General features: G+C 41.1%; 1 protein-coding gene across 5 annotated transcripts in view; it reads right to left on the reverse strand.

Moving 5' to 3' along the window:
- The window catches only part of MYRIP (myosin VIIA and Rab interacting protein), a 220,453-nt gene that overhangs the window by 33,842 nt on the left and 173,812 nt on the right, over positions 1-12,799 (reverse strand). For all 5 annotated transcript variants that reach the window (XM_072329293.1, XM_072329294.1, XM_072329295.1 and 2 more), the window contains 5 exons: positions 10,557-10,693; positions 9,159-9,239; positions 8,432-8,529; positions 8,028-8,108; positions 6,377-6,526 (listed from right to left, as the gene is read on the reverse strand). In XM_072329293.1, coding sequence (XP_072185394.1) covers positions 6,377-6,526; positions 8,028-8,108; positions 8,432-8,529; positions 9,159-9,239; positions 10,557-10,693 — 547 coding nt within the window. The remainder of the gene's footprint in view (positions 1-6,376; positions 6,527-8,027; positions 8,109-8,431; positions 8,530-9,158; positions 9,240-10,556; positions 10,694-12,799) is intronic.

The raw sequence follows: 12,799 nt of genomic DNA on the forward strand, positions 1-12,799 counted from the left end.
GCAGGAACCCCTGCAGGCACTGGAACCTCACCTCTGGGCTGGGACCTGGGTGCAGCTGCTGGGTTAAGCTTTGAAGACCACCTTGTTTATTCAGTGATGAAGCCTCAAATTGCCAGCACAAACACAGATGACTTAGATACCTCTCTCCGAGCCTGCAAATTTTACAGCTAGGCCTGTTAGCAACAAAAAAATCCTCACTCGCTTTTCATCTGCGCTCTATAAATACAATCAGTGCACAGATAGAACCAGCAGGTCCCACCCACCTGAACAAGCACTGTAGCAGTCCCTAAACATCAACAGATAATGCATCTTTTGGTATGAAAACTCCCACACCCCAGGAAGGAGACGAGATGAGCCTGAGAACAGTGCCACTCTGCCACAACATATTTATCCCTGGAAGTGATTTTTCCCTCTGCTCAAATGTATGCAGTCCAGACATTTAGCAGTGGGTGTGAAATACCAAGGGTTTCAAGCATCTGTTCCTTAGTTAATCTTGTATGTGGCAAAGGATCTGTTAGCAACCCTAGGGCTTCTGAAAAGGGGCAAGAACAGGCAGATGAAAGGGAGATTTTCTCACTCAACTGAAGGAAAATTCCATCCTACATACCTTGCTCCACATCCTGATTAGGGTATCAACCCATCCTGAAACACCACCTTGAGCAGCAGCATGTGGCCCAGCTACTGGGGCAAATTCTCAAACAACAGACTGGAAAAAAACATAGAGAACTGCTCCCTCTCCTGCCAAAGCCTCAGGGCATCCATTCCTGCAGGGCTGCCCAAGATGACTTCCTTGCTAGTGCCACAGATGCAGTCTGGCTGCTCTTCAGGTGGGTTTGCCATCCTACCACTGGCTGCTGAGACAGTCATTCCCCTCAACACCTCTGGTCCTTTAAAGGAAGTTCAAAGGAATGCTCAGTCCATCTGCAGTACGAACTGTGCAGCTGTGAAAGAACACATAGAGCCATGTTTGGGTGTACATTTGTTTTGGTTCAGTTTGGGTTATCTGACCCTGAGGATCTGGAGATTGCAATGGAGGGCAACAGGAGTTTATTCCCCAACAAGCCCACTGAAGCTGAGCACGCAAAGAGCTCTACACTGCACCACACAGAAGTATAATCCACAGTGCTTAACAGACTCTTTTTTCCCCCAAACAATAACAAAGCCCCCAAACTGAAAATGCTATTGCTTTTAATGTCAAGGATTTTAAGCTAGTAGTAAGGAATATTTAAATACTGGTTTCATCAGATGAGTATAAACATTCTACGTAGCGTAGAAGAGCTAGTTCAATCAATAGCATGGATGTATTTGAGCAAGTCCATAGAGGTTTCCAGTACATCAACTGTTACAGATTTACACCCACTCAACCTTTCATGTACCATTCTGACCCTTGTCTGTGAAGTTGTGCTCAGAAGAGCACTCCCCCATCACAGAAGATGACTGCATGTCTGACTCAAACAGCTCCTCAGCAGAGAAATCTTTAGCATTCTGTGTTTGTTTGCTTCTCTCTGTGATAACACACACCAATTTCAAATAAAAAGTAAGTGTCGAGCCGCCTCTCTCTCTCTGAGCACCACAAATTTTAAATCAGATGTTAAGGCTTTGTGATACCAGTGTGTAAGGAGAACATCTTTAAAACAAAACAAAGCTGAAAGAACCGCATATGATCAACGTTCTTCAGAAAATAACACTGCGGAACAACCATCTTTCTCTATCCCCTCTCCTATTTCCTTTCATGCATTAAAGCCTATCCTGGCTGTCTGGCAGTAAAAGCAATTCAGCTGAATTTAGGCCTGCATGGGCTTGATCATATATCTAGCATCCAAAGCTGCCTTTTTGGATGTTTGTCAAGTGCACAAAGAGTACTACACAGCCAAGAATGAGTAATCTTCTGCTAGAGCTGCATCTCCAACAAATTCATACTATACAACGTCAAAAGGACAGAGCTGCCATGTTGAGCTTTGCAGTGATTATTCAGTTATCTGCAGCCTTAAAAGATGATAATGACTGGTGGGACAGTATTGCAAAAGCAGCAGTAGTCTATCCTTCTACTGCAGCAGAAGGGAGGAAATCAACTAGATTACTATGCATGAAATGCATGAAGTGTCAAATGGTCAGCTAGACCCTGATCAGTTTTCCAACCAGACTTCAATGTTACACTTGAAAAGCCAGCAGATGGTGGCAGGATTTGTAGCCTACAAAATACTTTGAGGAAGTTGGATCTGCTCAAAATGGATGTGAATTTAAAAAGACCCATTATTTCTATCGTACTAAGGGCTTTTCCAGTTCAGAGTTTATTGCTCTTTCCCATTCTGCGAGAGGTTGTGTAGAGAAGCTGGCTTCTCTTGCAAAGAAGCAAGATAGTAAATAACCCACCAGGATCCAGCATAAAAGCATGCATGCCTTATTGGAAGTAGGTCCAGGCAACATACTCTGTGCAACTTTCTGATCCCAGCTGATGCATAAAAGCTGAAAGCTCCATCTATGACAAGTTATACTAATGAGACACATTTTTTTCTGACACGAAGGTAAGAACCTGACAGAGGTAAGAACTGGTACTGGCATAGTCCTATAGCATTACACCTCCCGCATCTGCAGTGGCTCTCCTGCTGCACCACATGACTGTTAAACAGCTCCTCCTTGAAAAGGTGTTCTTCAAATATTTGTTCGGGACAAACCTACAAAGGGACAGAACACCTGCAAAATCTGCAGGGATTTCCAAAGAAGTGTTGAACCTCAGGCTTTAAAGCACTCAAAGAACACAAAAGAAAAAAAACCATAACTCATGGTATACTGCAGACCTTACAATTAGCTTAACCAGTAAATTTCCACTTCCCCTGAGGGGCATCATAATGTGTATTTAATGAAATCCACCCCTTCCCTATATCCCTAGCTGCTTTAAATACTATAAATGATGGATGAACTTCTGTTTATATATGCAATCTTTTAGCTGTAAAGTGAAGACTGCTAATACAGCACTTAAAGAACACCAGGATGCCTGCACTCCATCAGTGTTTAAATGGGATGCAATATGCCAACTGGTCGTTTGCTCTCACTGGCAGTGACTGTATGGAGCAGTAAGGACTGCAGGAGCATGGAATCACCCATCCATCGCATTAGGCTCCTCCTATCCCAGCACTGTACAGCCTCAGCTTGATAATGAGAAACAGATGGTGCCATCTATCTCTTTTTATGAGATGGAGAAATAAAATAGTCAGCTGTGTTAAAATATATATACATTTGTAGGACAGACAAGGGATCTTGAAGAAATCAAAGAGGTAAAAAAGGAAAAAACAGTATTTTTAGCTACTGTCATACCACAATCCTGCAATTAAACTATCAATAATATATCTCAGGGAGATAATCATATCTCAGGGCTCATTATGAAGGAGATCAGTGGATTTCCCTCTAATCAAGCAGGTCTCATGCAGCCTATCCATTGGCTTCCACAGTGCAAGTCTACAAAGAGATAACCAAACACACGTAATGGTCATTTCAAAGATAGTGATTTTGGATGCCCACTGGAATTTTCTGGATGATGTGGATGAGCTCCATGTATGTAGGTGTGATTAGAAAAAAACTGCTTGGCAAGTGTAGCCACACTATTATATTTGGGATCACTGCAGCTTCCCCCAAGCTGTTAGCAAGCTTCTGGTAATAGAGAGCAATGCAGTAACAAATACAGGTTTCTAATGGCCAGTGTTATGGCATGCAACTGCCTTAACTAACAGTGTTGTTAGCTTTATTATGCTAGCTAAGCCACATGTGTTAAGTTCTACATAGAAGATAAATACGAATATCTGCTTTAAGATAAATCTCCAGTTCAAATGTATGAAATTCTGATTGCCTTAATGTTTGAGATTGTTACTTCCCTTCCATCTACATATTTATATTTCTGTTAATAATTTCTTCTCCCCTTACGTTTAATCTATCTTGCTTCTCCTTCCTTCAAGGACTAAGTTGTTTCTTTGCTTTGTAACGAAGTCTTAAGCAGACCAAGCTCTACTTCAGCAATCCCTATAGGGAAACAGGGTGTAAGGAACTCTGCATGGAATGTACATCTGGTCATTGGATCTAACTGCCAACTGCTCTCAAATCCAGGCTTTCCCTGACATTAGCAGTTATAGGTGGATGAAAGCAATATTGAATGGAAAGCAAGCTCAGGTAAAAGCATTTGGGGTTGTTCTACTGTTGCTGCTGAGTATCAGGCAAGTAGTAACAGCTCTTAACTTGCTCTGCACAAGTTGTCTTCCAGTAAACTTTCCAGCAGACCCTTTGCTAGACTGAATGTGACTGTATTTCTGTTATCCCGGTAAGCTAACATAAGTGTGTCTTTACTACCTACTGGAGCTGTGCTAGCTTTCCAAGGGTGTCTTGTTACACTAAGAAAACTCTCTGCAGAATGGTGAAGGGTCTGGAGGCATATGAGGAGCAGCTTGAGGGCCAGCACAGAGCAGAGGAGCTGAGGGGAGGCCTGATGGCAGCTGCAGCTCCTCACAGGGAGTGGAGGGGCAGCGCTGAGCTCTGCTCTGTGTGACAGCGACAGGGCCCGAGGGAACGGCATGGAGCTGTGCCAGGGGAGGGGCAGCTGGGGGGCAGGGGCTGCACCAGAGGGCAATGGGCATGGAACGGGCTGCCCCAGAGCAGTGGGCAGAGCACTGAGCTTGGCAGGGTTCAAGAAGGGTCTGGACAATATTTTCAGACATATGGTCTGATTTTTAGGTGATCCTGTGTGGAATTGGACTCGATCCTTATGGGTTCCTTCCAGCTTGAGAGATTCTATGATTCTATTTAAAACAAGTCAAAAATAGACACCCGGTACTTTAAAGACAAAAGCAAACAATAAAGTGATCCCAGCAAAGCAAAACGCAGAAACTGAATTCATGGAAGGGGCACTGGAAGGGGAAAAAGCACTGCTTAATGCACTACAGGAAGACAAACCGAAACATGATGAATATGGAGAAAGAACCTGTTAAGAGACAGAAAGTTCTTATAAACCACTGACCACGCCTGGAACTCTAGTATTGCCTGATGGCAATTGCTGTTAATTGCAGCTGTTTTCATCTTAGCATGATGTATTTCCACGAGTCTACTTGTGGAAGACTACATTCAGGAAATCTCCTATTTTTCAAACTAAATGAGAAGCTCTGCCTGGTGAGAATTTGGGATTCAAGCTTGTTATTTCAGAAAATAATTTCAAGATGTACTGGGTTCAAGCTTAACTCTCCAAACTCAAAACAGTAACAGGCTTCTGATGTAATAACTGGGAATTTGGCAAGCGTGGGCCCCTGGGCCTTGACCTTCAACTTCAGAAAGAAAACTGGGTTGTGTCAAAGACAAAATCAACTCTCCCTCTCCTGGCTCCTATGTACTACAAGCAAGTTGCCTAGGAGCTGCAGAGCAAAGTGCTTAAACATGCCCACTCTAATTTGTGATAGCTCGGTAAACAGCAGCAACTTAAAGGCACTGCTCCTCCAATTCGGAAGTAGATGGGGGGATACTCTCGTTCATATCTCAGCAATTCTGGTCCACAGTCTTATATTCAGGAGTAAAGCTATTTCCACTGGCAGCATAAGCTGGCAAACTAAGCTGGAGATAAGGCTCTGCTGTGGGGGAGCAGCATGCATGAGCACAGCAGCAGGATATTCAGAAGCAGCAGCTTAAACCACTCTATCAAAATTCACTGGAACTCATCTGTCACTGTCTTCACTCTCCAGTAGTGAAACAACCTATTCAAACCTATGACTTATTTTCACTTCTTTTCCCTTGCAGTTCTTCTTAAAATGTTACTAATGCAGCTTGTCAGATTTTCTCCAGCTTTATAAGCAGGAACTAAATGCATTGTGGTGAGAAATAAGAGAGAGGATGAGGAAATACTCTTTAGTGTAAGACATAAATGGCGCTGCAAAGTTGTTTTTCTTTTATTTTATCATTTTTTATCTTTTTGCTGATAGTGACTGTTTTCCTTAAGATGGCTAAGGAACTAAATAAAATTTATAGAAATCTAGCATGGTAGAAGGCATAACATTCAGCAAAAATCCAAATAAAACCTAAGTGAACATAAAAATGTTTAAGGAATAAACATTGAGGCATGGTATCTTGTTAGCATTCAAATCAAGCAGCAAGACCACTTTTGGGATGAACTCAGTTTTCCCTAATGCACTCACCAATGCAGTACAATGTCTGTGATGTACTTCCCTAACCCACGATGTCCTATGAAAAGTATAAACTGAGTGATGTGCCTGTCAACACACAGATTTAGTGCTTGTTCTTTGTAAGTCTATGTGCATCATACCAGGCAGGAAGCATACTCATCCAGGATTTCAATACTGCAGCTTCGTGCAGTAGAAAGCATCAATATTTTCTCTTAGTCACTCACCCATAACGTGTATGACCCTCTGCGACTCCCAGGAAAGGTCAGCATGCTCTGATCCGAAACAGCAACGGATGCCAGACCACTGCTCCTTGATGGCGGCCATTCAAAGTCAGCCTCAGCCTGCTCAGTTTTGCCTTTCTGCTTCTTTATAATCTGTAAGGTTTGGGGAGTGGGGTGGGAGGGCAGGATATGGAAGGAGGGGGCAAAAGAAAAAAGAGATGAACTGTCTAGAAAGAATAGTTTCTCTTTGCTTTTTTTTCCTAGCTCATGCAAGGATGACTGTGACAAGCTGCATGCACACTTCTCATCCGAAGTCACACTGCATGCAAGCACACAAGCTTTGGTACAATAAATCATAATCAATGCCTAGAGGAACATCAGAAGTGAATTAAATAAATGTGGAAATCTGTTCCTACCCTAACACTTTAAGCATCAGCAGCATCTAACGTCAGGTATTTTCTCAAGTAAGAACATATGCAAAGACACATAAAGTAGTAGACATGAGGGGAATTTCAAAGGCTCCTCTGACATCTAGGAACATTTCTACTTAAAACAAAGAGGTTTTAGGTGTCTAGACACTATTTTGTTCTTGCAAATCTTGACTGTCTTGAGAGAGAAGATCAGATAAACTACCTTCCCTCTACACTGACAGATTATTTCCTGCTGTGCTTCATTTCCATGCATTTCCCAACTCCAGTTTAAAATATCTACAGAATATTATCCTATCAAAGATCTTGCTAGGCAGCTTTTGACAAAAGTGGTAGCAATTCAAGTTTAACTAATATGGGCCCTGGACTATCAAAGGAGATTTGATCTTCTAAGATCCCTATTAAAAAATAAGGAAGACTATTTTCCATGGAGCTGCTGCTCTTCTTGCTTTTCTTGACAGCCCTGTAAACATATGTTCCTGTTCTAGTCATTCACATATTGCTGCATCCCACATACATATGTGGTAATAAGGTTAGCTCACATGGAGGAAGACTGACCCTCCATTGTGGCTAATTCTTTAATTGCTAAAGCTCACAATCAGTTTGTTCATGTTTGTCTTGCCTTGCTCCAGACTGTCCAAGCAATCTCAAGGGGTATTTGTTCCAAACTAGCCCTCCATTTTGGTACAGTATCAGTGTCACCTGCTGCTTTGCAGGTAGAAGACAAAACTTCCCAGAAAGAAAGCCAAACAAATCAGACAACAAGTTCTGTAATTTTTTGTGTCTCTCTAATATAACTGCTAATATTCGTCTTGTAATGATTCTATGTTTTGCAGATGCAGAGGTCAGTACAGTTGTAATAGTCAAGTTCCTGTTCCTTTAAAGGGGAAAATTTTGTGCCTTTTGGAAAATACAGATTTTAAGTTTGAGCAAGTAGGGTTCTCTTCTTTCCTGTTAGTATCTCACAGACCAAAGGGATTGTGCCTCTCAGCTCTGAGTGTGTAGGCCATCAGTGTAGGCACTAAACACATCTTATTTGTACATTAATGTCTCTGTCAGAAATAGTTGGTTAAGCTTTCACTGTGATAACTGAGGTTGCAAATTGTCATTTACTGTGTACTTCCTACACTGATGTCATCCTCTTTTCTGCTAGAGCCCAAGCTCACAAGATTAAAGTATCATGTTTTGGCTATTGAATAAGCAAGGGTAAAAAATGCTTGCCATACCTTCTGCACAATGGTTGTGGCCAGCTCTTCTATGAGATCCTCCTTGTGTTCTTGCAAGTAACAAGCCTCGTTCTGCTTGTCCTGCATGAAAATAGATATCTGTAGTTGTCAGTAAATACCTGTAGACTTCCCACATAAATTGTACAGATCAGAAAATGGGCAATATGTCCTATCGACACTGTGGGAAGAGGTTGCAGGTACTTACATCACACGTCACCTCCTGAAACGCAACACACATCTTGAATACAAGTTCATAAAACTCGTACTCAACCCTGTAGGTTTTACATGAGTCACTACTCTTTTTTCACGGTTTCTTTTATATCTACTTCTTTTAGTAGCACTATTCAAATTAAAATAATATAATAGTTCTGTTCAAATTAACAAACTGTATTAGAAGATGTTACCAGGCTGTCACTGTAGGTCTCTGCCTTAGAAATAGCTTCTTCCACTGCTTCCTCAGCAACACGCAAGGCCACAGCAAGGGTATCCATCATGCTGTGTCCTAGGTGAAGAATAAATCGAAATTGTCATCTTTGTCATTTATGTTTCACATGACAGAATGCAAAATTTAGACCCATGTTCCAGATAAATCTTCAAGTCCTATTTTGCTCATGACTAAATTTATTTCCTCAACTCATAATTGTGCATAGCAAAATAAACACCTTAAGAGAGAGAGAGGGCAATTTTTTTTTTATCAACTTCCATGTAACTTCTTAAATTCAAATATTAAATACCATAAAACATGGTATTTCTCTGCTGCTTATCTTAGAACCCAGTAACTAAGAATGAAATCATAGGGGGAAAATCCGTAAGCTTCCTATAAGCACTAAGAGGATATAAGAAAAAAAAAATGAAAAAAACATGAACATAGGAAAAGAAGTATGAGAGAAGCAGCAAATACTGAGCATTAAGAAAATCATGCCAGAATAAGCGTGTAATATCCTGAATACTGAAGCATGAAATCTCAGCATGGCACATATGAACACAAAGGATTTTTTAGTGTATTTCTAAGTGTTCTAGCTAGAATATGGTTGGATGTGTGAACAGGACTCCTCAGCACTCTCTGCAGTTTGTCCATTAATTCAAAGTGTAAGGACTGTGTTTGAATCAAACGAGTCTTTAGCAATGTACCTTCTGTCTGCCTGTAGAATGTAGAATCACTGCCACAAATGCTTCCATCATTTTCAAAGCTTCCTTCAAAACAACCTCCTTCTGCTCAAAAAAGACAGCACCACACGTTAGTATAAGAAATACCCATTCACAGCAGAGGCACTGTTAGACTAGGATTATTCTCTTGAGGTACAGTGGCACCACACAAAGAGGGATAACTGGAAAATTCCTCTTACCTATTTATATAAAACACAATTGCAGCAATTTTTGCACAAAATATGACTCCTTTTTTTTTTAAAAAAAAAAAAGAAAATCCTCAAAAATTATTTGTACAGTAAAAGAGAGAGAGGAAGAAGCTACTAGAATCTAAAACTTACATGGCGAAAGTTAAGCACTCGGAATTTGCTTTTAATATGACAGGGGGTTGGAATAGATTCTACTTTAAAGGGCAATGCTGTATAAATAAGACAAAACCTTGATATCTGTGCTAGTATTTATCTTTGAGTGGAACAAAAGGTTTATCTAACAGTCACGTGGAGGAAAGTCAGCCATGACATTTAGACTCAAAGACCTTCCTCAGAAAAGACTCATAGGTAGAGCACATGGCATTCCATCTTGTCACTGAACTGTTCACTATCCCACTCAGGGACAAACTCAATGTGGCCTAAGAAAAGAGAGTATATCACAGAAAAGTTCTGAAGGATCCCTCCCCTCAGTTTTAAGCCCTACTTCCATCCCGACTGATGTATTCTTGCCTTTACACGTATTTGCTCTCAGCAATTACAGAATCTTTTCTACAAAGACAAACTGATGCCGGTACAGCAAAAAGGCTAATAAAGCAGAAATTAATGCATTGGTCACTGCTCCCTAAAAGATTTTACAGCAACATTCACAAGAAACAACTGGAATTTTCACTTGGGACTAGAGAGGCCATTTGCCATCCCATATAATTTCAGAAAAAGTTGAAGACCTTAAGTACAAATGGAGTTTTGGTCAACTTAGACATACAGAATGTACCCCATGCTAACCAAATGTTGCTTCAAGCGCCATAGAAATGTTCTCAGGCCAAATGCTGAATGCAGACTTTTCCTCTCACTCATTGGTTACTAAGAACTGCGATAAAAGTTGGGACACAAACTCGAATGCAAACTGCAATTTGCTTCACAGACTGAAGATCACAATCCTTTTTTAAGCAGAAATATCATAATTAAGATCACCGGTGGCATAACTATGATTAATCATTCTTTAAATGATTAGGATGGCTCTCCATGCACTTTGCCTCTTTGTTCTCTCTAATATGCTATTTCTGAAAAGATACAACATTACAGAATCTTTTAGGAAAAAGATTCTCAGAATTTTCATTGTTTCAGTTTTTGTGTTGAAGCAGGTAAGGTAATAACAAAGGAAAGCTGCTCTTACCTATTACATCTGGACAAACTCCACTCTCCAGTCTATGCTTCTTGTATAAATTCTTCAGGACTTTGGCACTTCCAAAACACTTGAAGCGGCTCTTCACATTATTATAGTACCAATCCAGAGACTGGGTCCTTAAGAGCCTAAAACAAAAAGTAAACAACATATTCGGAATTGTTCTGCAACAAACAAAACCAGACAGTTTACTATTTTCTTACATAAAAAGGGATCTTTTTGGTGTCAGAGCGTAAAGATACTAATTTCTTACTACTTCTTCACAGCTTGTACCCTGCATTTATCTGTTATACTAAGGCAAAAAGTGAATGGCAACTAGTGAGCAAATACCTGCTCATCATTTAATCAAAGTTTGGTTTTGGTTTTGCTGCTATTAGTTGTTCTTCCCCATTACATTATAATTCCAACACTACAGCAGGTTATAAACATGACTTGGAACAGTACAGGAAGGCTTTAAAAACAGCCTTTATTTCCAAGGAGTTACAGATAATACAAGATTATTCCAGTTGTACACCACAAAATTTTTCCTAAAACTGCATCACTGTTCCTGTTTGGAGCTGGCAAAATCTACTTTACTTACAGAACCTCAAAGCAGAACTAATAAAGAGCAGCATGCAGGCAACCTTTCTTGGCTATGTACTCTCAAGTGCACTTTGGTGTTACTTCCAACAATAGCCATCACCACCATCAATAATCCATCCCACTGGATTTGTCCCCAGAGCTCACAAACTTTCAGAAAGCTACAAGAAAAGCTCTGTATCTTTTTCTACTGGGCTGAGGGTTCTCAGTTCACCTCTGTTCCTTCACTTGCTGGTGATGGAGCATCTATGCCACATTCCCATGCAACACTACCACAGATTTCTATGGCAAAACCACAGCAGACCCATACATTTCCTACAGGAGGAGGGATGCACCCTACGGTCTCTCTATAAAATAAAGCTGACTTACCCAAAGGCATGCAGGAAGGAGAAATAAGTTTGAGCCAGTGAACATGAACTTACACTGCATGTTCTCTTCCATGTTTGAGTCCATCTGTTCCTTTGCATATTGCCACAGCAGTTCATTTTTAGTAACCGGACTCTTAACAACGCTCTGCTAAATCATGTCCCTGAGCACCTATGCGAACCCATCCCAAAATGATGCTACCAGTAGTGCTGAACTCTCACTGCTTCCAGACTTGAAGAAATTCAGATGGTTTAATTCTATTTATTAAATCCGGGGCACTAGCTGAAAACCAAACCAAAACACAACCTCACTATAACGATTAGCCTTTTCCTTCAGAGACTCCGAACTTCTGTTTATAAAGTGAGAACCACATGGAAATCCAACAAGCACCATTTCACACGGAAATACACTCTCACCCTTATCCACACTAACAGTGTAGTTCTTACTCAGCACTGACCTGCGACAGATACTCAGTAGTGACCCAGAATGCTGAGGAGGGGCCTTTAGCTAAGTGCTTCCAGTCAGCCTCTGATTTTTTGAGTGTCAGTACACTTAAAAAGGAGTACCCGATGCATATAAAGCAGAACACCATGATGCAGTCTACTCCTCTGTTGCCACTGGAAAGTGTCTAATAGCCAATACCATCAGGGGGAAATTAAAAATGATGAAGCATGCTGCATTCAAGCTGTGAAGTCTCAAAGTTGCATTACTTGCTCAAATGATGGTAACAACTGAGGAAATGCACAAATGGAACAGAAGCATGTTTCTTCTGTATGCAATTAGGTGTAGGAAAGATGTTTACAGATAATATAAAAGCATCAGACCTTTACAATCTATCAGCACAGTAATATCCCAAGGGGATAAATTAGCTCCACCTGACACAAATACCACTTGCATTTGACAAGGAGTAAACTCAATCTTGATTCTAAAAGATGTCCTTACAGACTGAGAGGTGTCAACCTAAAGATCTGATGAAGCACTGTTGGCTGAGCAGGAGCAGTGGGTCTGCCTGTGACACAGAGGACTTCTGAACTCCTGCAACAGTGCTACCAAGGAATCAGTGATGATGCCTGACCAGGTCCTGGGCAGGGCTTGGCAGCCAGTATAACCAAGAATATCTGAATGAATGGATGGGACCATGGGCAACCTGGTCCAGTAAATGGGGAGGTTGGTGGCCCTGCCTGGCAGGGGGTTTGGAGCTTCATGATCCCTTGAGGTCCCTTCCAACCTGGGGCATTCTGTGATTCTGTGAATGAAGACCATGTTCTTTCACCCCACTTTTACTGTTT

The sequence above is a fragment of the Excalfactoria chinensis genome, chromosome 2 (genome assembly GCF_039878825.1).
Source record: "Excalfactoria chinensis isolate bCotChi1 chromosome 2, bCotChi1.hap2, whole genome shotgun sequence".
Lineage (NCBI taxonomy): Eukaryota > Metazoa > Chordata > Aves > Galliformes > Phasianidae > Excalfactoria > Excalfactoria chinensis.